The sequence below is a fragment of the Coccinella septempunctata genome, chromosome 2 (genome assembly GCF_907165205.1).
Source record: "Coccinella septempunctata chromosome 2, icCocSept1.1, whole genome shotgun sequence".
NCBI lineage: Eukaryota > Metazoa > Arthropoda > Insecta > Coleoptera > Coccinellidae > Coccinella > Coccinella septempunctata.
The window spans coordinates 9237847-9262360 of record NC_058190.1 but is presented as its reverse complement, the minus strand read 5'-3'; the positions used below and the strand labels follow the sequence as shown (position 1 = coordinate 9262360).

General features: G+C 35.4%; 1 protein-coding gene across 2 annotated transcripts in view; it reads left to right on the top strand.

The window, feature by feature from the left end:
• The window catches only part of LOC123306275 (paired amphipathic helix protein Sin3b), a 41156-nt gene extending 34155 nt beyond the window's left edge, over positions 1-7001 (top strand). The window contains exons 9-10 of one of the 2 annotated variants that reach the window (XM_044888180.1): positions 524-836; positions 5680-7001. In XM_044888180.1, the coding sequence (XP_044744115.1) occupies positions 524-836; positions 5680-5916 (550 nt within the window). In that variant the 3' untranslated portion in view covers positions 5917-7001. The remainder of the gene's footprint in view (positions 1-523; positions 837-5679) is intronic. The other variant, XM_044888181.1, reaches the window with a different exon arrangement.
• The last annotated feature ends 17513 nt before the right edge of the window (positions 7002-24514 follow it).

Sequence of the window (24514 nt, the reverse complement as noted above, 5' to 3'; positions counted from 1 at the left end):
GTAGTCGTTGTTACTCGTATCGTAAATTCCATTTTCATAAAATTTTACGCTTACATTTAAAAAATCGTGGTCACTCTGCAGAGGAAACTGTGCGAACTCCACAACTGACGCAGGGTAGACAGAGTAGACTCTGTTAATACGTCGCGTAGGCCTATGCTCTGCTACGTCCAATATGCGGTGTTCTATTTAATTGCATTTGTTACAAAATCCTCTACTAGGCTAGGCTCTGCTGTACTGTGCTGCGCTGACCTCAATGTGCGGCTAGCCTTATACCTAGAGCATCGGAGGCTTTTCCGGAGAAATTTGACTTGCTCCCTTTATCCACAGTACTCCCCATATTAAAGTCCACCTGCGCTGACCTTTTCAGTAAAAAAAGCTGTAAAAAATAGGTTTTTAATTGGAATGCCGTGATCATTCATAGAGACGAAGTATTGGAAAACAAGAAGACTTTTCATTTCATTTTTATTTATCCATTATATCATAGATTCTATAATAGTTTCATTGAAAGTAAAACATTTTTCAGATTGTATAAAAAGAGGGCCATGAAGAGCATATCCCACTCTAGAAGGAATGCCAAAAATCGCCAGAATTTTTCATCTGCAGAAGACGAAAAACGCGAGCAAGCAGGTGATGATGTAGGGGAAAAAAGTAGTGAAAAATTCGAAGGTGAACTGAGAGGATGCAATGTACCAGAACGCAATCAAACGCATCATCCAGGATATCACGTTGCAGATGACACAGAATGCAAATTCAATTTCCAAGACTCCAAGATAGTGTTTACCTCTAATAAAGACAGTTATATATATAAAGTTAGTGCCTTAGAAAGAGCGAAAGAGGTAAGGATATATTCATTTTTGAGTAAGGCATTATGCCAGACTACACGAAGTGTATAGATTTTTCAACGATAGCTCGCTCTCAACAGCAAGATCACTTTCGTTCTCGATCAACGTTTATTCGAGTGATCCTTTTACGCTAAATTTCACATCCGATTTTGCAATATTCGCTTTAACATAGCTGAATTTTATAAAATCTTGATCATTTTGTATTTTACTAGGAAGAGGGGATCTGCGTGAAATGACTGATGTCTGTGAACAAACAGGTATAACTCTCATAAAACATAAATACAAGGCGGATCAAACATTTCTCAAAAAGACAAGATGAATAGAAGGAAACAGAATTTAACGGCTTGTTACTATATTTAATGGTTTCTCACACCTCTTAGATTGGTAAAACGACACTAATAACATTATGAATTCTGGTAGAAGGTATTCACCGATTGTGGGTAAAAGTTCCATGTCGTAGCTCGAACGAAGGGCATTCGAATGGCAATCGGGCCCTACATGGATAGGTACTTCTTCCAGAATTTGGAAGAGTATTTTTTTTTATCTCACCGTACTATCTATTATGCCCATCGTCACTCGACAGAGCAGCTGTTCTCATTGCTACATCTTCTTTAGCTCGCCCTTCAGTTCTAATGAGCTCCAGGGATAGCCTTAAAGAGGCTACATGCCCGCTCTTACAGCCATAGTTCGGTATTCTGTATCGACGTGGTTCTTAGCAAGAAGATATATAAAAGGAGGCGCAATTCATAAATTCGTCGGAAAGGTGATGACGTAATTGGAGGCTAAGGTCAAACTGAATCGTTAGCAGTGGCGTAACGGAGACAATGGGTAAAGCGAATACCTTCAACTTTTATGCGAAAACATTGTTAATCTGCTGAATAAGTCACAGGAAGTGCTGCAGATACTTACATAAGTTAGAAGAATTAGTGAAGAAGAAAGAAATCATTTAAATGTGTTGCACGACACTACCGTGAGCTACGCCAATGTACGCTCAGTCATATTGCATGCGCTAGTGTCATGTAGATAGAGGTAACGACCCATCTGTTACTGCGCCTTCGTTGCTATATCTTTTTAGTACGAAGTTTCTTCCCCCTCACCAAAGGGTCAGCTGTCTCCGGTTTCTGTTAGATCTATTCTTATTATCGGTATACAGGGTGTCTCGAAATAAAAACCACCACACGTTAACTATCAGTTCAAAATAAAAAATAACTCTATTCTTCATAACCTATAGGCCAAAACTGATTCGTTTCGAATTCACAAGTTGTTGAAGTTAAATTGAAAAACAAAACTAGCAAAATGAATCGTTCAAGCTAATAATTTCAAATCAGTTTCAATGAAACAGTGTAAATTGCGCGAAATTTTGTCCGTTACTTCTGATGTACGTTTCTGAGCGTCTAATTTTCAACATCAATAACGAAGCAATGCATGGTTTTGTTTTGTCATGACTAACTTATCACCAAACGACTGATCGTCTTATTACTGATGGAACCATAATGGTGGCTGCATTTAAGGCAAAATATACCGTTTTTTCAATTAAACTACAACACTCTGTCAATTCGAAAGGACGTCTTTTTGGCCTATGGTTTATTGAGGAAGAAATTGGGTTATTTTTCGATTTTAAATTCATAGTTTAAATATGGCGGTTAACTGCCCTGTCAACCTGTATACTAATTTTGTTAGAACCGAGTGGGAGAGATAAGAGGGGAAAATAGGCTGATTAGAAGGTTGGGAAATCGCAATGTGAGCGAACCGCTGCATATTGAGGGCCGCTAAAAATTTCAAACGAAAGAGGAATAACCGGATCGTGCCCAACAAATACGCTCAACCAGGGAGGGAAAAAATCTTTTGGCAAAACTGAAAGTGGGTAATACTGATTTAACTCATTGAATTGGTCTACGGATCGGTGTTTTTTACGAATACCCATAGTTTTGCAATAGTGTAGACCTGGTGAGGTCATGCATGGCGGAGATCGGAGATGGCACACAAAATCGCCGAAATGAGCCATCCTGTTTGTTTATAATCTTTGACCAATACCAACCTAAATTCCGCAAGTCAAAATCTTTATGGACGCCCGATATGTAAATAATTCTTGAATGGATTTATAGTGTTTTTGCCCTCGGTATTCATGGAATTCCTTTTATTGTTTTTTTCTGCATCGACTGGGATAGGTAAAAAGGGAAAATCAGCTGATTCAGAGGGTTGGGAAATTGCTATTTGTGAGCAAATCGCTACATCTTGAGGTTCGCAAAAAGGCCAAACAAAAGTCGAATAATCGGAGCGTACACAGCAAATACTCTCCGACCCGGTAGACAGATCGGAAATGAAAAACCAAACGTTTTGACAAGATTAACAAATATGAGGTTAGAACCGATCACGGACAGGGTTGTTAAGTACAAATTCAACTCATCGATAGCGAAGAGTAGTGTTTCTTACATAGGTATTTGTTAAATTGATGTTTTTTTGAGGCATATCGACCCGAAAAGGTGGTTCTTCTGGACTGCTAGTGTTCTTCCTTACCAAACGAAGCTAGCGGGGGTGTAACATATTTTTCTTAGATCCCGATAATTTTCACATCTAGCAGATGTGGAACTTTTGAGAATGACCAGGCAAAACTGCCTGGTGTAATTAGATTGCCGACAACGCCTTATCAAATGCGACATCGATAAGTTGTCAATAGATTGTCGATTGATCGTGCTACTACTACTGCTTTCGTTCGCCAATTTAGTGATCGGGCTCTGCGATTCTCAAATGTTTTTTGAATAAGTGTCGACACTACTTGTAATTGAAATCTACCGATTTTTGCTTTCGTTTCTGCAATTCGTTGAAATCACATGCGCGAGTATTACAGACTAATTAAACAGAGTGCAGTTGCAGGTCCATTAAGATTTAGATATCCATCAAAATTTGAAACTAGTTTAAAGCGAGAAATGGAGGATTAACATTTTGATGGAGTTTTAAATTTGAACGGATTTTCCTGCAACTGGACGTTAATCTATGGAGAGTATGCTCTGTTGAACATTTTAGAATCGACCTCCAGGACTCTGAGATTATTACTACTTGATAATTCGATCTACAAACAGTTCAACGCTTTTGTCTGCATCCGACTTAGTTCCTGACTCAGGGTTGGTTTATGCTGGGTGGTAACTAAATCCCTAATTCTTAACTCTGAAGTAAACTAAAAATTTGCAGGATTTTGGATGTTAAACTTCAATAAATACACCCTCGTATATCAGTTGAGGTTTCGGGCCAATATTTACAAGCTAACATCTAAAAATTTCATATTTTTTGATAGACGAAAAACCATCTATGGGGTTAGGAAATAATTTACCGGCCAGCATGAACCAACCCTAAAGCTGTATCTATCAGAAGTTTTTGGAAAGCGCATCTGTTGAAGGGACGAAGTGTAGTCATCAGATGGAGAATTTAACTTCGTCGATATTGTTGAAGCATTTTCAAAATCGCCTGTAAAACTCTTTTTGTGTGGACAACTTTATCCCGTTATTATTGAATCGAAAATGTATTCTCGCAATAAGTGGATTTGCAAAAAAAAACGCGTTGTTATTTTCTCCCTGTCTACTTTTTAATAGTGAAAAACTCTAATCGCAGATGGGTGCTACTGACTTTTATTTCATTTGAGTGACACAGTAAAAAACATGAGAAACTGAACAATCAAATGGAATTTACATTATAAGGAATGGTTAATGTTGCAGAGAAAATTTATTGATTACATACAGGTTATCCTATTAGACGTTTATACTACTTATTTCTTAATAGAGAACTAATTTCGTGCTGAAAATTTGCATATTGGGGTTTTCCACTATGAACTCCGTTCTATACCTGGCTTAATGGCAATTTAAACGTTTTACCATTTGGGGCTAGAAGACCAACGGTTTATGAGTTATTGGGATTCGTATGAAAAAAAATTGTGAAAAAGTCACACGTTTTCGAATATTGCTGTTGGGTACGTTTTTTTTCTAAAAAGCATTTATCGTTTTTAATTCTACCATTATGTAGTACATATAATTATTACACACTACTTGATGTGTGGGCAGAAAATGTACAAGGTGTTTATGACATCAAATATAATTCAGCAAAACCCAAGATTTTCAAATTACAACCTGTAGGTTTTATTAGTTCAGTCGATTCTACGTAAAAAAGAGGAGGGGTGACCTTAATAAACTATATGTACCACAAATGAAAATTTCGAATTATCTTGGAAAAACTTGAAATAAGGAACAACAGCAATTTCGAACTGCTTGATTAGTTTGTGACGGAAACTGCAAATGGAAACTTGAATTCGATGTTGCGAAAAATAATTTTGACCTTTCATTGATTGTTCATAGAATCTCAACAATCCCAACAGTTTATTAGGTACTATTCGTTCGAAATTGCTGTTTTCCCTTATTCGAAGTTTTTCATTAATAACTCTGAAAATTTCAATTTTTGGTATAGGGTTCATTCAGGTAACCCTTTCTTGTTTTGTTTACGTAGATTCGACTGAAATAATAAAGACGGTAGGTTGTAATTCGAAAATCTTGAGTATTGATGATTTTATGAACACCCGGTCCGAAAAGCAAATAGTTTCATAATACTACATAATGGCAGAATTGAAAATGATGAATATTTCTTATTAAAAACGTCCCCAACAGAAATATTCAAAAAAGTGTTTTTACCATTATTTCATAAGAATCCCAACAACTCATGAACTGTTGCTTTTTTACCCAACGTATTTTTGAAATTTAAATCAGCTATCTAACAATGCAAAGATGTATCGGATATGTGTATTTACTCACTACTATTGAATATTCTAAATCTAATTTAATTTTTTTGTTTTCAGTCTCATCCTAGTATAACGATGCGACTTTCAACTCGATTCAAATATTGGCTTAAGGGGTGGGTAAGTGAAAACGTGAGTGACTTACAACATAAACAATGTATGGACTGGTTGATGGGACGTTGTGAAGGTGTTGTGCCGAACAGGACTAGAATTTTAACGGACAATGATACCTCCAGGCCTCCCTACATGTCCTACAATAGATACAAAGTTGACCAACTCGTTAAGGACGGTACTTGAATGAAGGTGGGCCGTTTCAAGAACGCAAATGTGTTTAAGACTTCATGTACCTTAGAAGACAAGAAGGAAGGTGCCTCCAGAGGATTTTTTTTCTCGTAGGATCTTGTATCTAACATTCAATGTTAAAACTATTTATTATGCTTATCATTATGATTTTGTGAAAATAAGTTATCAATCCATTTATTGAATAGGGACCTAAGTTGTTTTGTACATTTTTTTTATTTGATTTTGTATGTTTCTTTGTTTTCCAAGAATTGTGGATCATATTTTATTCTGTAATGCCACCGACGGTGGAATGTACCCACTTTGTTTTCTATGTTATTGCTTGTTTAAGTTGAACATTTGTGTGTTTTAATCGATTAATAGCTTACGAGTACGACCTTAGGGAGAAGTCTGTGAAAATTAACTCCCTGAAAGTGAGCAATTATTTTTTGGATTTTTGCTTCAAAATACATTTATTCCACGGTTTTCTATATAAACATCAATAATTGCAAACAAAATTGAAATTATGTAATAATGACGCAGGTAACTTCAATTTTAGAATTGTTAAATTATTTGTTTTTCAACTTCGCTCCAGACGAAAATTATTTCACTCTAAGGTCATTATATTCTGTCATTTGGTTTGTTGAAAAATTCAAATTTTATATTCAGAATGTTGACATATTTGAAGAAAATTGTCACAATCTAACAACATAAATAAGGCTTGTAATTTTGTACTTGAAAAGAAAATGTTTTCTTTTTGCTGAAGTTCATAGGAGTACACATGGTTTCATTTAATGACTAGTTTTTCTTTGGATATGACACCATTTTTGTACCATGATTTATATAATAATGCAAAGAGAAAATAACCAATGTAATATATACATTCCATTTTATACTCTATTCAATGTACATTTATAATTCCTTGTCAAAAATGTTGGTTATTTTCTTCATAGTCATCTCACAATTAATTAAAGTTGTTGAAAGTGAGAGGAGCAATATGTATAAAGTTGATATTTGAATCAAGAATGTATCTACATTTATAAAAAAGAATCCCAATATAAAAAATTTGTTTTACTTGCTAACAATAACAGGCACTGAATATGAATATTGTTATATTCATAACCCTCTTCTCAAGAGGAAATTACATTACATACAAATTTAAATGACATTATTCTCCCGCTACAGACCTCGTATGGTTATGTTGTTTTCAAGGATATTTCATGAAAAATTTATTTCATTCGGCAAAGCCAACCATATTACATTTGGAAACAAAAATAAAATTATTTTCCACAGTGTTCCGGAAAAATAATAATAATATACATTAACGGAGGAGTTCACCCGAAGATTGAGAAGGATAATGAGAACTGGTCTTAGCAGCAATAATCAGCTAAAAGCGATTAATACCTACTCTTGTTCGGCGCTGAGCTACTTATTTTGTATCATCACTTCGACCACCACCAATTTAGCAGTTTTACGGAGAAAAATAAGGACGATGCTGACTAAACACAATAAACATCACCGCAAAAGCTCAATAGAACGGACAGAGCTGCCGCGACATCTTAGGGGGTAGAGGAATTACTGATTTGTCCAACTGTATATCCCAGGAAATTGAAGGACTTCGAAAATATTTTCTGAGCAAGGCTGCTTCGTCAGAACTCCATCGAGTAGTTTGTGTTGCTGATAGTTCTACACCGTTAAAGCTACAACAGGATCACTTGGAAACCGTCGAACACTCTGCAGAAAGTGAAATGCAGAAACTGTTTGGCAAACCTTTGCATGGAAGGCACCAGAACGAGGTCAACCATGATTACGTCGACATATCTGCGTCGAATTACTGGTTGACTTTCGGAAGGTTGTACTTCATGCTCGCCATCCAGGATCAGGTGATTCCAACATGAAATATATCGCCAAGGATGCCTCAGTGGCGGATGATAGCTGTCGTTATGGCTGTACGACACATGAAAATATCCAGCACATCATCGGGGGATGTCAGAAGTTCGCGGCACGGAGTACATAAATAGACATGATGCTGTTCGCTGTTGCCAAGATTCTTCACCAAGAATTGGCACTAAAACACCAACTTCTAAGTTCGAAAAAGGTTCCTTGTTACAATTACCATCCGGATGCGGTATTGGAAAATGAACATCACAAGCTCTACTGGGATCGCACGCTTCTCACAGACCGGAAACTAACCCATAAATAGACCACACCTCATATTGCTCGATAAGGATGAGGACAGAGCACTATTCATCGACGTGACGATTCAAAATAATAATAATATTCTAGATAGGCAAACTGAAAAAATTTCTAAATACTAGATCTCTAGGAACAAACCAGGAGACACTGGAAGCTGAAAGATGTCAAGACCATCCCTATTGTCATTTCATCTACAGCCCTGATACCGAAGAAACTACTAGGAAACTTGAAGAAACTTCAGTTGGACGAAAATATCTATAGAGTCGTGCAGAAGGCGGTATTGCTGGGAACGGCGAGAACGGTACGCAAGTACATGGGGAATGCAGAGGAACACCGCCTGCTCCGACAGGAAGTGCGGGTGGAGCAGGAATCCAACCGACAGCAGGGAGCCGAGGAGAGACCCGGACCCGACCACCACTACGAGCCCGAAAACCTGGAAAGGGCTCCAACAGAGCTTAATCCTTTTGATATCTGAGATATCTGGGATAAGTGAATTTTCCTCTGGAGAGGAGTGTGAAAGCCGCAAGGCTAAAGTCATAATAAGGCTTTGTCGATACCGATACCTTATCCATTCCAAGAATTTTCCACCAAAAATAATCAAATAAGAAGGAACTGTAAAATAAGCAAAACGAATTCTCGAAATTGAAATTGTGTGTAGTATAAGACGACACAAACTTCGTAAGTTCCCAACAACCGCATCTGAAAAGTCGCATGGTATAATTCCCTCAGAAGGCTGAATTTTTAAGGTAGGTAGGACCAACTAGGAAGTGGGCAGACCAATGTCGCCCCATGTTTCACTAGGCGACTTCGATTTTTCTTGTGCTGAATTGTACTTGCTTTGTGCCGTTGAAATTTTTAAATTCGGTCCATTGAACTCTATCAAGAAATGGAAGGGACCCGCAGATCAGCAATCGACAGAGTGTGTCCAAAAGTGTGGGAGTGAGATATACATATTGACGGGTATCCGTCTCTCGCATTAGCGTTTTGTTCACATCCATCAGCTGACTTTTTTTGATGATTACTCGGTTCAATTTCGTTTTTGTGATAATTTCATTTATTTGGGAAAGAGTGAGATAGTTATACCTCAATTCTCCATTTCAGTCGGCCTCACTTTCCCTGACCAGAGTGTGTCCCTTCCATTTCTTTATTAAGTTCAATGCTTCGGTCAGACATTATTTTGCCTGTTGAACTCGAAACATAATTTTCGTTGGAAATTATAACTTCAACTGTTTTTGCACTATCGCTTTGATGTTTCGTTTATAGGTGATGGTCATGGTCTATCATTTTTTAAGGTGGTAGTCCAATTTTTTCTTATTTAGTTTGCACTTGTCGCTATGAACTTTCGTTTATAGGTTCTGGTCTACCTTTTTTTCAATAAATTTTCCAGAAGAAATAACAAAAGCACTTTTTCCATGTTGATATTTCCCGGAAATTACGACAAATTTTAGTCAAAATATGCACGGCATCAACAAATTTTCGAGAGGTGAACCCAAAAGTGCTAAATTAACTTTATAATTTTGCGATTTTCCGAAAAATAAGATTAATTTAGTGGAAATATTTACGACACAAATTTTTTCATTAATTTTCGACAAGCAAAAATAAAAGTACTAAACTTGGCCAAAAAATGAGATGAATTTTCGTTAAGTAGAGTAGAGTAGAAGAAATTAAAGTGCAGGATTAACTTTTTTTGCGAGTTCGCGAAATATACGGCGAATTTTGTGAAAATATTCTTGGCGCAAATTATTATCTCCTCCAACTGTTTGCCCATAGGTCTTCCAGGTTTTCTCCTAATCGAGACTTTTGCTTCCCATAATCTAAATGATGTTTATTTTAATTTATTCTATTGAAATAGAGCATTACAATTTTAAACATCGAGTAATAATTATATATTGTGTGTATTGTGTATATTGTGTTGTATTGGGCCTGTTCCGATATTGCTGGTTTTACTGGCCAGTAATCGAATAACAATAGAACTCGAACGACTGGGCCAATAGGCATCTTCTCTGAAATACTGACAGTACTGTTCAGGAATATCGGAACAGACGGCTCGTAAGATACAGTTTTAGCACTTTAGCCGAGATTATTGGCGTAACAGGGTGGGGTACCGTATCCTACAATTTGTTGTATGATACAAGAGCTTACGGAAAAACCCCAGTAAAAACTCTGTCTCCCCGTGAGTGTAGTGGATTGTAAGGGATGAAATTGTTTACAAAATAAGCTGAAATATTTCATATTAAAGAGCATCTCGAACTGCAAAATTCATGACCCTTTCCTCGAAGACAAAAAAAATGAAAAAAGCAGAAGAAGTGAGCTAATAAATTAAGTACCTACTATATATCAAATTGACCTAAAATTCACAACCCACAATTCAAAAGAGATTCGGAAACTGCATGGAATAGCTCCGAAACTATATTGAAATTTATAAAAGGAACAATAATTAACCAGATGCTTTATGGTTTCTTCAGGTTCCCCGCATTCACAACTATAGAGCTTTCAACTGAATTCCATCAGAAAAGCATACTATTGCAACGTCCCTGTTCTTATACGATTCAAAATACACCATATTTTCATGGGAAGATCAAAACCAGAAACTCCATTCGAGGGATCGCTATCTCATTCATTCATTGCTGTATCCCGTTACCGGAAATAAATCTACAAAAAGAAGAAGAAAAAAAAATTCGAACAGACTTGTAACTTCTTAGTGCTAGTTGCGATTGTGTGCCCTCCTGTGACTAAAGAGACCCAACCGTGACCTGCAGATCCTTCCACACTCAGGGCATGGATAGTCTTCAACCAGATCTGGCCGCCGCTGTATCCTTCTCGATTCTCCATTATAACTGTGGACCAAAGACCTCCACTGTGACCTGTCTAACGCTAGTTGTTCCCAGTTATGATTAGCATTAACTGATTTTAGGGATTGATGTATTGTATCCTTAAACCGCTTATACTGGCCTCCTGGTTTCCGGGCTCCCTCAGTGAGTTCGCCGTATAGAGCTATTTTGGGGAGTCTTGTGTCTTGCATCCTCAGAATGTGGCCGCTCCATCTGAGTCGGGCCCTCGTTACTTGAGTCTCAATTGTTGTACAATTGCTATCTAGATATTATTAGATCGCTATCTAATTCTTAGTTGAAAGTAGTGCACGCGTTCCATTCAGACTGCCAAATGTCCTTGTCCCTTACATTCGAATCAAGGAAAGAGTTGGACCATAAGGGTTTAGGCGACTTCAGTTCTGTGCAATATAGGACAAATTTGTATTTCGTATTATCTACATAGGAACTACTGCAGCTCCTCAAAATGAAAGCCTCTTTTTCCTTTAGAACAAGCTTAATTTCAAGCTAGCACTAATCAATGTATGAACATTATGGTCATGGTCAACTGGAAAAATATCGGAGTGAAATATCCGACAAATTTCCAATTCGATAAAAGAAAGATATCTGACTGAATAATAACACAGTATATAATCTTTAAGTATTTAACCCCCGGAGGTTGATACTTAATATGGTATAATAATATGGGATATGGGGGTATAAAGTGGACTGAACAAAATGCAAAGCAATGGGAATGGAAAAGAAACAAAAATGGGATGATTGCTGATTCAAGTCAACTGCTCCGGAACGATTGTTGAAACTTATTTTTTTACAAATGCATATAATATAAGAATGTCAGAAACCCTTGGGGTTCAAATGCTTTAGTATATGAAAACTGAATTTGTACTGTATGATAATCCGAAAGCTTTAGCACATATTATTATAATAGCGAGGAAAATAAGGAGAAAACGGGGACTATATATTAATTTTCGAACAATCGTATATGGTGGAATCGAAAACGAAGGGGATTGCGATTAAACTGTTAACTGTTACTCGCGGGAGGAATTTTAAGATCAGTATACAAGACGATGAACTTGCAACACCTGATCTATCAAGAACAGCGAAGACAAGAAGATATTCCGCCCATCGAAGTCTACAAAATCGTCAATATTTATAACTTCCAGAAAACTTCCAGGTGAAGGTATTCTTTTTTTAGCTCCGCAAGTGGCTGTGTAATTTATGGAGTAAGTAGGCATTCTTTACAGTTTAACACATATTGAATCGGTTTGAAATTCGAAAGATAATATACCCATATTGAAAAAGTGCGAAGCTGAAATGTATAAATGTATCAGATAGAGGAAAGGGTATGAATCTGAATTACATCTGAGCTAACAAGAATTTACATTCTTGATCATTTTTATTTGGAGCAACTGGAAAGATCAAATTTGCTATTCACTCGAGAATAGGTAATATCATTACTCAGTAGGTACCAACACTTAATGACGCCAGGCACCGACGGTGATCGGTAGGTTTCCAAATAAAATTGTCGCCAAAATTCACCAAAATTTCATAATGGTTTTAGTCTACACCAAAAACACTTATACAAGGCAATAGTTTCATGCACGACTTATTTAGAAAAGCTCGATATATTTCGTCATCTCTTCATTATATATAGGTATATGAAGTTATCAAAACCTGATCTGATAAATTATCAACACTATAGTTAAATTTCCATCAAAATCGGACATCTGGTACGTACGAACGTAATTAAGAAGAAAGTGATTCATTAAAAAATGCCTCTTGATTCATAGTATACATGTATGACAAATTTCATTGAAATATTTGAAGAGGTATTGTAGATATTGATAATAAATGATATATTTTTGAAAACTTTACCACCCTGTATTTCAAAAGGTAAGACGTTTAGGACATATGTTCATATGAAGTTTTTTTCTTAAAATGGACCCAAAAATCACCCCCATAAATATTGACATTCAATTAGGAAACACTCTGTATAGGGAAAATAAGAAAGAAACAAACAATCTTTTTGTTAATTTTCGGGAAAGTGAAATTTTGCCTGGGACTACTGGGAGAGGTTTTATACCTAATACCCAACAGGTAATTTCCATAACAGAACCAGCCCTTACATTTTATCGGTATTATTTAGATATAAACTGTATAAAATTTGTGTCTAGGTAGATATAGGTATCTTTTTCTCTAGGCTGAATCGGAAAAATGGCAACGGAAAGAAGTGTTTCTTTTGAACTCAAGAACCTCTTATTAAAATAAATGTCGAAGTCAGCGACTCACCTTGTATAATGGATGGGTTTGTGCAGTGATTCCTTAGAATCGAGACTTAAGAAAACTCATCCCCATTAAATTGGTTTTCATAAAACGACAAACTATAATGAATACTCATATCCTCGCGGAACTGATTAACTGCGATGGACTATTAGACGTTTATTATGGAAAGCTAATCACAATTTTGTACTGAAAATTTGCATGCTGGGGATTTCGACAATGAACTTTCTTCTTAAAATATCCCCAGATCTCTGCTCTCTACAACTTCCGGTTATACCGGAGTTGAGACAGCCTTTATACTATTTTGTTATTTCAAATGGCACACCAAGTTAGTGTTTGGCGCAGCCAGGTTTTTGTTTTGAGGGGGCTATGCACACCAAACGATCGAGAGCGTATTATATAATTGAAATATTTCAATGAAGTAACAAAATATTCATTCTACACATGGATCAAACTGAAGGTCGAAATATAAGGTATAAAAACTAGAGAACTGTCAGAATTACTTTACTCATCCTCTTTGAAGTTACCGCCCGTCTCGAAGAGACGATGATGATGAGTAATGATTGAGATACTAACTTTAGTACCAAAAGAATCTATTTTGTTGTTAGCCCCAAAGCCTCCCCCCTTAGCTGCGCCAGTGCAGCTTATGACTTATTGGGGTTCGTGTGAAATGTAGCTCGAAAATTGTGGAATCAGCAAAGCAGCAGACAATATATTTATTGATCATGCACTATTGATCTGACCAGAATCAAAATTGCTATGATAACGCCTACCAACTTATTGCCTCTTTTTTCAATAGTGCGAAACAGGAAGCAGGAAAAATTTCATACTTTTCTCATGAAATATCTACATAGGTGAATAGTTACTAGTTACATATGATACATGTTTGAAATCTGAAAAAAAAACAGCAAAATAAAAGTACCTACTTTAAACTATAGTTTACATTTGAAAAATCAGACATTCCCCTCATATCTTGAAAATGGCTGGATCGAAATAGTTATTTTCCTATCAAGTGCGGAAAGTGATACCTACTTGCCCGCACGAAACTGCCGTTGCCTGAACGATGCGTTCGGCAAGACACTTTCCGCAAGAGTTAGGGAACAATATTTTTTCTACAAGCGCTTGAAATATATAAATGTATCCATTTTACGAAACATCTCATTTGATTAATTCATATATAATGACAGACGTAATTCTGCATGTCTTACTATGGGTTTCTCATCGTTGACGTTCTGTGCATAGAAACATGATAGAATTTAATTTACTCTATAATATTTGCGTGCGGGAAAGAAATAGCAGGCGTTTTTCCCGCACCCTTTGGGAAAGTGATTCTTTGCAACTTGGAATGCGTGCGGGAAAAAGGTTGAACGCGCACGCTTGTAGAAAAAATTCTATATCATATTCCAATTACTCATAAAAAAGTGCCTGTAAAATGAAAATGTAATTATTATTTTGGAGCATGAGTTGAAACAAGTGGGTAATTTAATTCATTGAAAATGGCAATTTCTCAAGTTTTGTTCATAACTCAAAATCAAGAAGTGATGGGTCGGTTTTGTTTTTAGATTTGGATTAGTCAGGAAAAAAGAGTGTCAATCGTTTTTTTAGCTGCTGAACTTCAGAGATCTCCTCAGTAGACAACGAATTTTGCTCACCCTGTACACAGAGTAAGTCAAAAGTAACACATGAAATTGATCTTCGGTAATTGCTATTTTGTAGGAAAATTCCCGAACAGGTCAGTCTTCATTTTAAAATGAGCAAATTTTCATATGTTATGAGGAAGTTTGTTATGCACCCTCTGGGAGCGGTGGAGGATAGTTTCTTTGAATGTCTTGAATGATTTGATAGTTCTTATAAGGTAGAATGTCAGAAGAGTATATTTGTGCAAAGGTCCACTCAGGTCTCAGTGTTTTTTTTTAGGTTGGGATAGTGTCAAGTCAATTTGAACATTGAAGAAGAAAAATACAATACAAATCAACTTTATTTCAAAGGACCTTCAAACATGTAGATACACAACAAAGAGCAAATGAAATGACGTCCAAAAATTTCACACATCATACAGATTTGACAGCTTCATGAAACTCTGCCAAAGAATAAGATTTCATATTTAAGGGAACGAATCTCAATTTATTCTTGAAATTATTTACATCTGTTAAGACCTTCAAAGTATCAGGAAGGGCATTAAACAGTTTTATGAACATATAGGAAGGATGTTTCTCAGTTACTGGCAATCTATGCATAGGGTAATGTAGGTTGTTTGATAACTATGATTCGTGGTGTGACTGACAAATGATTCTCTATTTTCCATTCATATTTTTTGCTTATTATTATTTTTACATATTTTATCTTGAAAAATACTTAACACTCAAAAATGTAAATAGCACATAACGTGAATAACTTTTTCTCTTTGAATACACCTCAACAAGATAGTCCATACATCATATGTAACATAATTCTAACAATTTCCTTCTGCATTTTGAAAACAGAATCTACTGCTGAACTGATTCCCCAAAATATTATTCCATATCTCATGATTGATTCAGCATTAGCGAAATACATTGATCGTAAACTACTTTCATTCAGATATTTGGTACACACTCTTATTGCAAAGGTGATTTTACTCAGTTTGAGAGATAAATACTCAATATGATCATGCCCTTTCAGAAATTTATCAACATATAAACCTAAGAACTTGGTAGACCTGTCAATAACTACAATGTTATCACCAAGCTTAATAGAATTATCTATCTCTTTACGAGATCTACCTGTGCTGAAGACAAGTGCTGCTGTTTTGGCTTCATTTGTCAGGAGGTTATTGGCCAGTTTTTAATTACACTGAAAATCTCATTTGCGTTGCTTTTAATGATAGAAAAACTTTCACCTTCTAACAAAACATTGATGTCATCAACAAAACAAGTGATAATAATGAACAAGAACTCAATCAGGCAGACACAAATCATTTATAAATACAATGAAAAGTAGGGGACCTTATGTACTCTCCTGAGGTACTCCTGTAACAACTTCTACTTCTTCAGATTCTGATAATTTACCCTCTTTTTTTTTCTTACTATAATTCTCTGATGGCGACCTTGTAGGTAGGATTGAAACCACTCTTTTGCTACATCACGAATTCCTATATCTTCCAATATTTGTAGCAAATAACTATGATTTAAGCAATCATAAGCTCTAAACTGATCAATGAATAAACCTAATCCAAGTTTGTCAGACTCCAATATCTGTACTATATTCTTCGTGAACTGAAAAATGGCAGTGATGGGAGATTTACCTCTGACTGAGGTATCCATGTTGTGAGTCACCTAACACTGAATATATTGTTTTTTTCAAGGAATTCTAAAAGCCTCGAGTGCATTGCTCTTTCAAAAATTTTAGAAAAACAAGGGAGAAGGCTTATGGGTCTATAATTATCTACAACAGTTCTATCATTGCCTTTTTTAAATATTGGTTTAATGACAGAATGCTTTAACTGTTTAGGGAAAATTCCAAATTGAAAAGAATTGTTGATTATAAATGAAATAGCATATTTTAGATCTTCTCCACATGATTTGATGAGCATTAAGGGAATTTCATCATAACCACAACAGGTTTTATTTTTGAAGTTCTTAATTATTGAAATAACCTCTTCAGGTGACATAGGTTTGGGAGTAAATACTTCGGAGATATGTGGTGAATTGTCAACAAATGATATATCGATAATTATTTCGCTTAGTTTCGGGATGAGTGTTTTGAAAAAATCAGAAAATTTTGCTGACCATTCAGATGGCGTACCCTGAACACCACAACTGTGATCTTGATTTTGAGTTTTCTCAGTTAATTCACGTACTATTGACCAAATTGTTTTCGACTTGTTGTCAGAATCTTTAATTTTTTTCTCATAATACCAGGCCCTAGATTTGATGAGAAGGGATTCATAGTTTCTCTTTTCTTGTTTGTACATATCATCGTATAATTTATGTTTACTTCTCAACAACAATAAATAGTCTAATTTATTTTTTGATTCTTGAACTTATTTAGTTTCAAACATCTTTTTAGAGGAACCTATGAATTTGTTCCATTGACTAAACATCCCTACAATCTGATTGAAACACAGGCTCCCAGTCATTTTCCCTCAAATCTCCCCTGAAGGCCTCAATATTCTCTGAGGAGAAAAATCTTTTATAAGTTGGAATCCTACTATATTCCACTTCATAGGAATTCAATGATACTTTCTCTAAGTGATCAGATATAACAATTACATATTCACTTTTATTTTTCTGATTGTGATTTTTTTCAAATAACATACAATTCAAAAATACATAAAAAAGGTGGAAATTCGAATTCAATAATTTTAACCTTTCAATCATCACAATGAAGAAGCCCATAATTGCCAAATACACCAATAAAAGGTTTATCCATTTCTGGCACAATAAATTAGTGTTACCCCTTAAAAAACTCAACTACACTGCAAGCCTTCCAGAGGGTGCATTAACTCAACAATTATACATGGAACATTACGTAATTTGAAATAACGGTTGACCCTAACGAGCATTGTCCTACAAAAAAGTAAATATTGACTAATTTTGCTCACTCTGTATAATTCCAAAATATTCATAAAAATATGATCGGATTTATGGATTTAAGCAAAGTAGATAATATAGGATGGTAGTTAATTGTGCGACAGCAATAAAGTCTTTCCACTTTCCCTCGCTAACCCTCTCGATGACCATTAGTAAAGGCACCCCATTACACTTGACAAGTTCTTGTCCCGAAATTCCCTTCTTACGACATGAGGGTGCACTATTGTTGTGAGTCAAGGTGTACAAAAACTCATCTGTGTGCCTCTGTCCGATATCGAAACCAGTTTTTTCTGCCATAACCGCTGCTGCCGTACCAGATGGACAGGGGGCCATTGAACGGGATAACAGGTTAGTGATGCTGCGAGAGGGAATGGGAATGAAGGGTTGGATGCTGCGTCTACGCGTCGTGATGTCAGAGGTCAGTATTGGTCCAGGGGTTGCAAGAATGACCGTTAGACGAAGCAAACGATGGTGTGATGTTTCTAGTTATTTTTTTTTTCGAAGAACTCGAAGATCAAGTAGAAGATGCTGGGGAATACGGTGGGATTTTTTAACGGTTATCTGAAGGTATTCTTTAACCGGGGTCCTAGTCTATCGGGATTTTTTTTGCTATACCAGATCCGACAGACTTTTGATACTTGTTTAAGCAAAATTTAACGACCAACGATGGGTTAAGGAATTATCTTATGTCAGTTTTTTGATCGAAAAAGGTGATGTAAACTATATGATGATAATCTATTTACATAGTTAATTGCTGTCGTTTCGATTTATTGTTATAAAATTATTCAGGGTTTTGAAATAAACTAGGCAGCAAATGGAGAGGGAAAGCTAAGAAATTCTCTAACATTATCATTACTTAGGTGATGCTGGATTTTCAGCCTGAGGTGCAGTATTATCCTTTGTCTGTATGCCACTGACGCAAGGTATTTTTCCATCCCTTCTTGTTGTACAGAATGTGAATGAAGAACAGCCGAAAATTTGCGTTTTTTGTGAAGAATTTCGCAACAGTAGAAGGCGTTAAGAAGTTATTCTTGATGCTGGGGTAGATTGTTGGGTCAACACCTCCGGATGTGTTCACCAATTTACACATACAATGATTATGAAATCATTTTTTTTTCAAACTTCATTTCTTTGCCGATGTTGGTTTTTTCAACAGTGGTGTGAAGACCTAGCCTTAATCTTTACGAAAATGGCGCTTTGTTTTATTTTGTTTTTTGACTTATTGAAATATCGAGGCGTTATTAAGTTTTTGTTTATGTTGGATGAATTGTTGATCGTTACGTCGGGATATTTTTGTCATTTTCCTGATACATTGCGTTGCTGTAGAAATACCTCCATTTCATGAAAATCTATTGCCGTCTGAACAGAATCAAGGATGTCTTATGATTAAAATTATCAACTGCATTAACGTGCATCAGGAGACATATTATAAAAAAATAATTAAACTTAATTTTAAGTGGAATTCTCTGAGTATTTTCAGAGCTGCAGCTTTGAAGATTATATAGAGTGTATTTTGTGGGCTATGTTGCAAGGCGCAAGGCGTCATCGACCATAAATACTGCCTATTTTCAAGTGCAGAATCCGATAATCGTATAGTGAATTTCCACCTAGATCCCCTGACATCAATCCTCTTGCATAAAGTTGGAGATTTTCCTGAAGGGTCAGCCAGACTATCTAGGTGAAATCTTACAAATGACGAAAATATGCCATTTTCACAAAACTCCACTTTGAACTCCTCTCAGTGGAACTCAACGGGACTGTAGAAAATTTCAAATGAAATTAAGGTTTTTTTATATCATATACCACATAAGCACGCCACTGCTTTTGATCATAACAGAGTATTTCTTCAGTTGCGTGAAGAAAGGGTGGTGGTTTTAAACAAATGTTGAAAAATCCAACAACGGTGTAGAAATATCAAAGTTATAGCTAGAATTTTGAGACAACGATGTGATTTAATAAAATGGCCATATTTCAATAATAACCCATTGTATGGGAAAAGTGGCAAATCAAGCAAATATTTCCCGAGGAGTTGACCTGACAATAATCTAATCAGCATAAAAAACTCTGTAAAGCTCTCTACTATTCCCAAATACTTCGCCAAAAACTGGAAATTTTAGGCTGCCTCTTGCATTCAGGAGATGGAAAGAAAATACTGGCGATGGATAATGCTTTGCATCTCGGAGTTAAAATCAATGCAACATCACCAATGTAATTTTTAGTGTTTAATCATCACCAGAAAAAATATTTCTTATTTCATATTTCCGATTCACCTTCTACAGTAAACACAGGGACGTACGAAATGTTTGTGCATATATGGTGGCCGTTTTCATCATGACAGTTTGGAAGAAGACATCTTTTGATTGCATTCGATTTTTTGTGTATGATCACCCTCCTGAATGAGGTGGTAACCCCTTTGAAATTCTCATGAAAATAGACGTCGAGTGATATCATATTGAAGGTTTTGCAATTTTTCTCATTAAAAGTGATAAATAAAATAATCTAATATATTCTAGATTTTAACAATATACAAACTGCCTACCATTTATGAACAGAACTTATCGGACTTTATTCAGAATTTCCATTTTTATATTTGGTTATATGTCTGGTCTAATTTCTTTTCATGCTAATTCACTGTGATGAAAATCTTCTAGAGAAGTAAATAGGGTGTGAATAAATAGTAGCAAAAAAAATTGAGGGGAGGATTCCTTGTCCAAAAATAATATGTGGTTTTTGAGCAGCCCCTGCTGTGCTTAGATACAGCTCCCTAAATATGACACCTGAGAAGCAATTCTTAATTTTTTTCATGGAAACCAGAAAACTGACAGAAATGAAATTGAGCAGACAAAAGGGGCTGTTTCTGGGCAGGGGCTTCTCAAAAAAAATCCTAGGGTGTTGGAAATCAAACAACCTCAACCACTAATGGAACATTTGATGTTGAGTCACAAGTCTGTATGTAAATATTGTTATTTGTTTTCATTTCTATCAAAATGAAAGAAACATTGTTTGAAATATTGAATTCGATGAAACAAACAAGAATGAAAATATTTAGGCAGATGGAGAATCTTTACTCACATTTTAGATTGGAATTGGAAATTCAAGTAGAAAAATCAACAACGTCGCAGCAGCAATATGTATTAATTCATCGGACAATGACACGAACTGAATACCTATAACGAATATGAAAGAACATATTGTAGAAATATCCGGAGTTACGTTCACTAGATGACCTTGTGAGAGTGGTACAGTTCAAAAATCCCAAAAATATTAAAAAATAAACGAATAGCTTTACCACTCCCAAATGTGAATTCTCTTGCTTAGAAGTGTTAATCTTTTCCAATAATATTTATATTTGCCTCGAAAGCCAACTGAAGATTTTGTTGAAGATTGCCTCATTTTTTTATACATGTCTATGGTTTATTTCATTATAAATATAAAATGAGTGCTTCAACATTTATTCCATCAATACTCAATCTCAGTTTGAGTTTTCTGAATACCGTAAAATAGTAAAAAATGTTTTCTCTAAGTATATATGCACTTATACAGCGTGTCCTACCAGGATTTCCCATCATTAGAAGGATAATGGATCTGTTGAAGTTTTGTACAAAGATGAATAAGGCGATACCGTAGATATCAACTCACCAAGTCCAATGGCATGCCTTGTATAGTCAATGTATCTTTAATTCCTACATTTATTTTGTGCAGCTTGAACAGCAGCAGTTTTACTGACTCTAGAGACATTTTGGAGTTATTCACAATTAAAAAAAATACTGGTGGAGGCTTATGAGAAACTGTTATCTTAGAAATAGAAACCCAATGTAGAAACTCAGATCAACTGTACCTATGACATTGGATACCGAAAAGGTATTCGATGATATTCTATTGGCAGCACAAGGTTCTGATCTACAGGAGGTACAAACGAGACTGACCCCAATTTTCAATTTGAAGATGTTTATTAACATCTCCTTTGAATTTTCCCTATAGAGGATGTTTTCAAAGGTGAGGCTTTTTTTTGACAGAAGGTAGAACTCATCAAAATAAGTCGTTTACCCAAAAATTGTCTATATAAAATATCCAAGATGGCTGAGATACAACCCCTAGAAGTTCGACAAAATTTCATTGAATTTAAGAACGGGACTGTGGAAGGTGACTCCGTCATCGCAAAAACGAAACAAATCATAAACATATGGCAGGACAATGAATGGTTCAGTTCATCGGATTAGAAGCATCAGGTCACTTTTGAGAGAATCATAATTGTTGTATCGTGATATTTAGTGTGAAAAAAATTGTAGAAAATCGAGGCAGTTTCTTTAATGTGTTTATGTTAGATATGTTGAAAAAGTGCCATGATGTTATCCCATTTCATCCCATTTTTACGACGATTGTTGGAATGTTCGAACAAAAAGATTGTGATGCCCATTGTGAAGAAATTCGTGAATAATTTAGACGAATTTTATTGGTGAGATTTTGAAGAATTTTTCTATTTTTTACACTTGTGTAATAAATCTCTGGCGTCGAAATGTAATGAGCAATTTAATAAATTCGTGCATGTTACTAAAAAATAATGAGAAAAATTGGGCAATCCTAAGTTTCCCTTTTGATTACCACGTAAATATCCAACGAGCCAATATCCTAAACGAAACCACATGGTTGAATCAGGAGATATGTTTTTTCCCACTGCTTTGCGATAATTCAGCTAACAAACGGTCTAGGCTCGTATTAGGATTTATTTCAGTAATCATTTTCAATTTTTTCCAAACTTTGTCATTTTGAAAGATTTGTATAATGATTTTCGGTGAAACGCTTCATTTTGACCAGTTCTACCTTCTGTTGAAAAAATACAACCTTAATTGTACAATTTTTGAGATATTCTGATAAAATGGTTGTGTGATAGCAAATGAGCTAACCATGTTTGTTCCTACATTTACGAAACCCCTCATATTATAAAACTCTCCAACCATAGTTAAAAATATTGGCCTTTGAGTTTATTGCTAACACTCGTTCGAAAATGGCACAACTCTTGAATTTTTCGTATGAATATTGTATAAAATCATTCATTATATTTATTTTTAATGGAACAAAAATAATTCTCGAACATATTAAAGTCCACTCAAGTATCATTGTCATCTCGGGTGGCTATGGAAAATCGAATTTAAGTTGGTAATAGCCCATAAATTAAGATTTTGTGTTGCGGAATTCATGTTAGTATTATTGTGAATAAACAGTAATCTAGACTTTTTATACAGTGTGGTCCAACGAAAACTTAACACCACGCTTGAAAATGAAAATGTGGAAAATCTTTCGGACCCATCAATTTATGATTCGATGGGGAACAACTTTTCCGCTCTTTCCATCCCCGTAACTGACACCCCCTGACGGGGGTGAGCACAAGCCCTTGATTTTGAATAGGGATGAGGGGTGTTGCGATAACTAATTTTGCAGAAGGTATCGAATACTATCTGACCCTGAAATTTCGCTTCAAATATCAATCGATAATGAAAAAACAGCGAAAATAGGGAAAAAGGAGTATTTAGTAATGTTATATTAATTTTAATTAACTAGAAAACTATTAATAGAAAACTCTGTCTTGATATACCCCATTCACTTTTATTTTAGCACTCGGTTGGCCATGGAAATTTGACACATTTCACTCTGTATAGTACGAAAATGTGGGGTTATGACGCGTATCAAAACATTTTTGGGTTTTAAATCAACGCAATGTTGCTCGTTCTACGTAAAAGTTTCTGTTATTACGTATTTTATCACAATGTCGAATCCCTTCGGAAAATATGTGACGAACATAATTGAAGTTTATACAAACTGATTGAAGGAATACCAAATCCAGTTATTTGCATGGAAAATACAAGAGATCAGTGTAATATCATAATATGCACTAGCTTGAAGAGAGTTAATGTTCGTTTGGCTAAAGTTTGAATACGTTACATCAGTTGTAGATTTCAAAAATATTAACCCGAAGAAGAAATGCATTTGATGCAGTGGTTGGGAATGGGTATCTCTCGGAGGAATTAACAGATAATTACAAGAATGTTAAATTCTTCAACAAAAATGTTAAATTCTTCAACAAAAATCATTATGCATCAATATAAGTAAAAGGAAAAAAGGAACTTTCAAGTCAAGATGAACTTCACCTTTGAACAAAAATTTCACATGAATAAACAATTAACAGGACAGCTGGCGCGTATTTGTGGCTGTTCATCTTAATACATTGATATAATAATAATAATAATTAGGTATTTATTGGTACCTTGACATTTACAATGTGTAGGACAAGTCAAATGAAAAATAGAAAAATCAATTTTCGGGAACTTATTCTACGATGACATTCATCGAAAATCCTGTAGTAAACTTTTCGCATTAATTCACTCAAACACAAAATTCTCAAATGCCACCACTTTTTTAAGTCTCCCAATAGAAGGAAATTCTTTGTCACCCTCTTCATTCACAATCTTTCTGATTGTGGAAATATTCAGCTCAAATAAGGTCGGTTAGATTCAGATGAAACATTATATAAATTCTCTTACATTGAATAAGTATGTTCGCTACAATCTGACTTATTGTGGATTTTAGAATATCAAGGTACAACTATTTGTTTTTTTTTTGTGACACCAATTGTAAAGCATTACTTTGTATTATATTTTGAGATTTATAGGCTACGGCCTCTTGTCTTTTTCTATTCATAATAATAATTTGAATGAGCGGACCTGTATTCTAAATATCACTTCC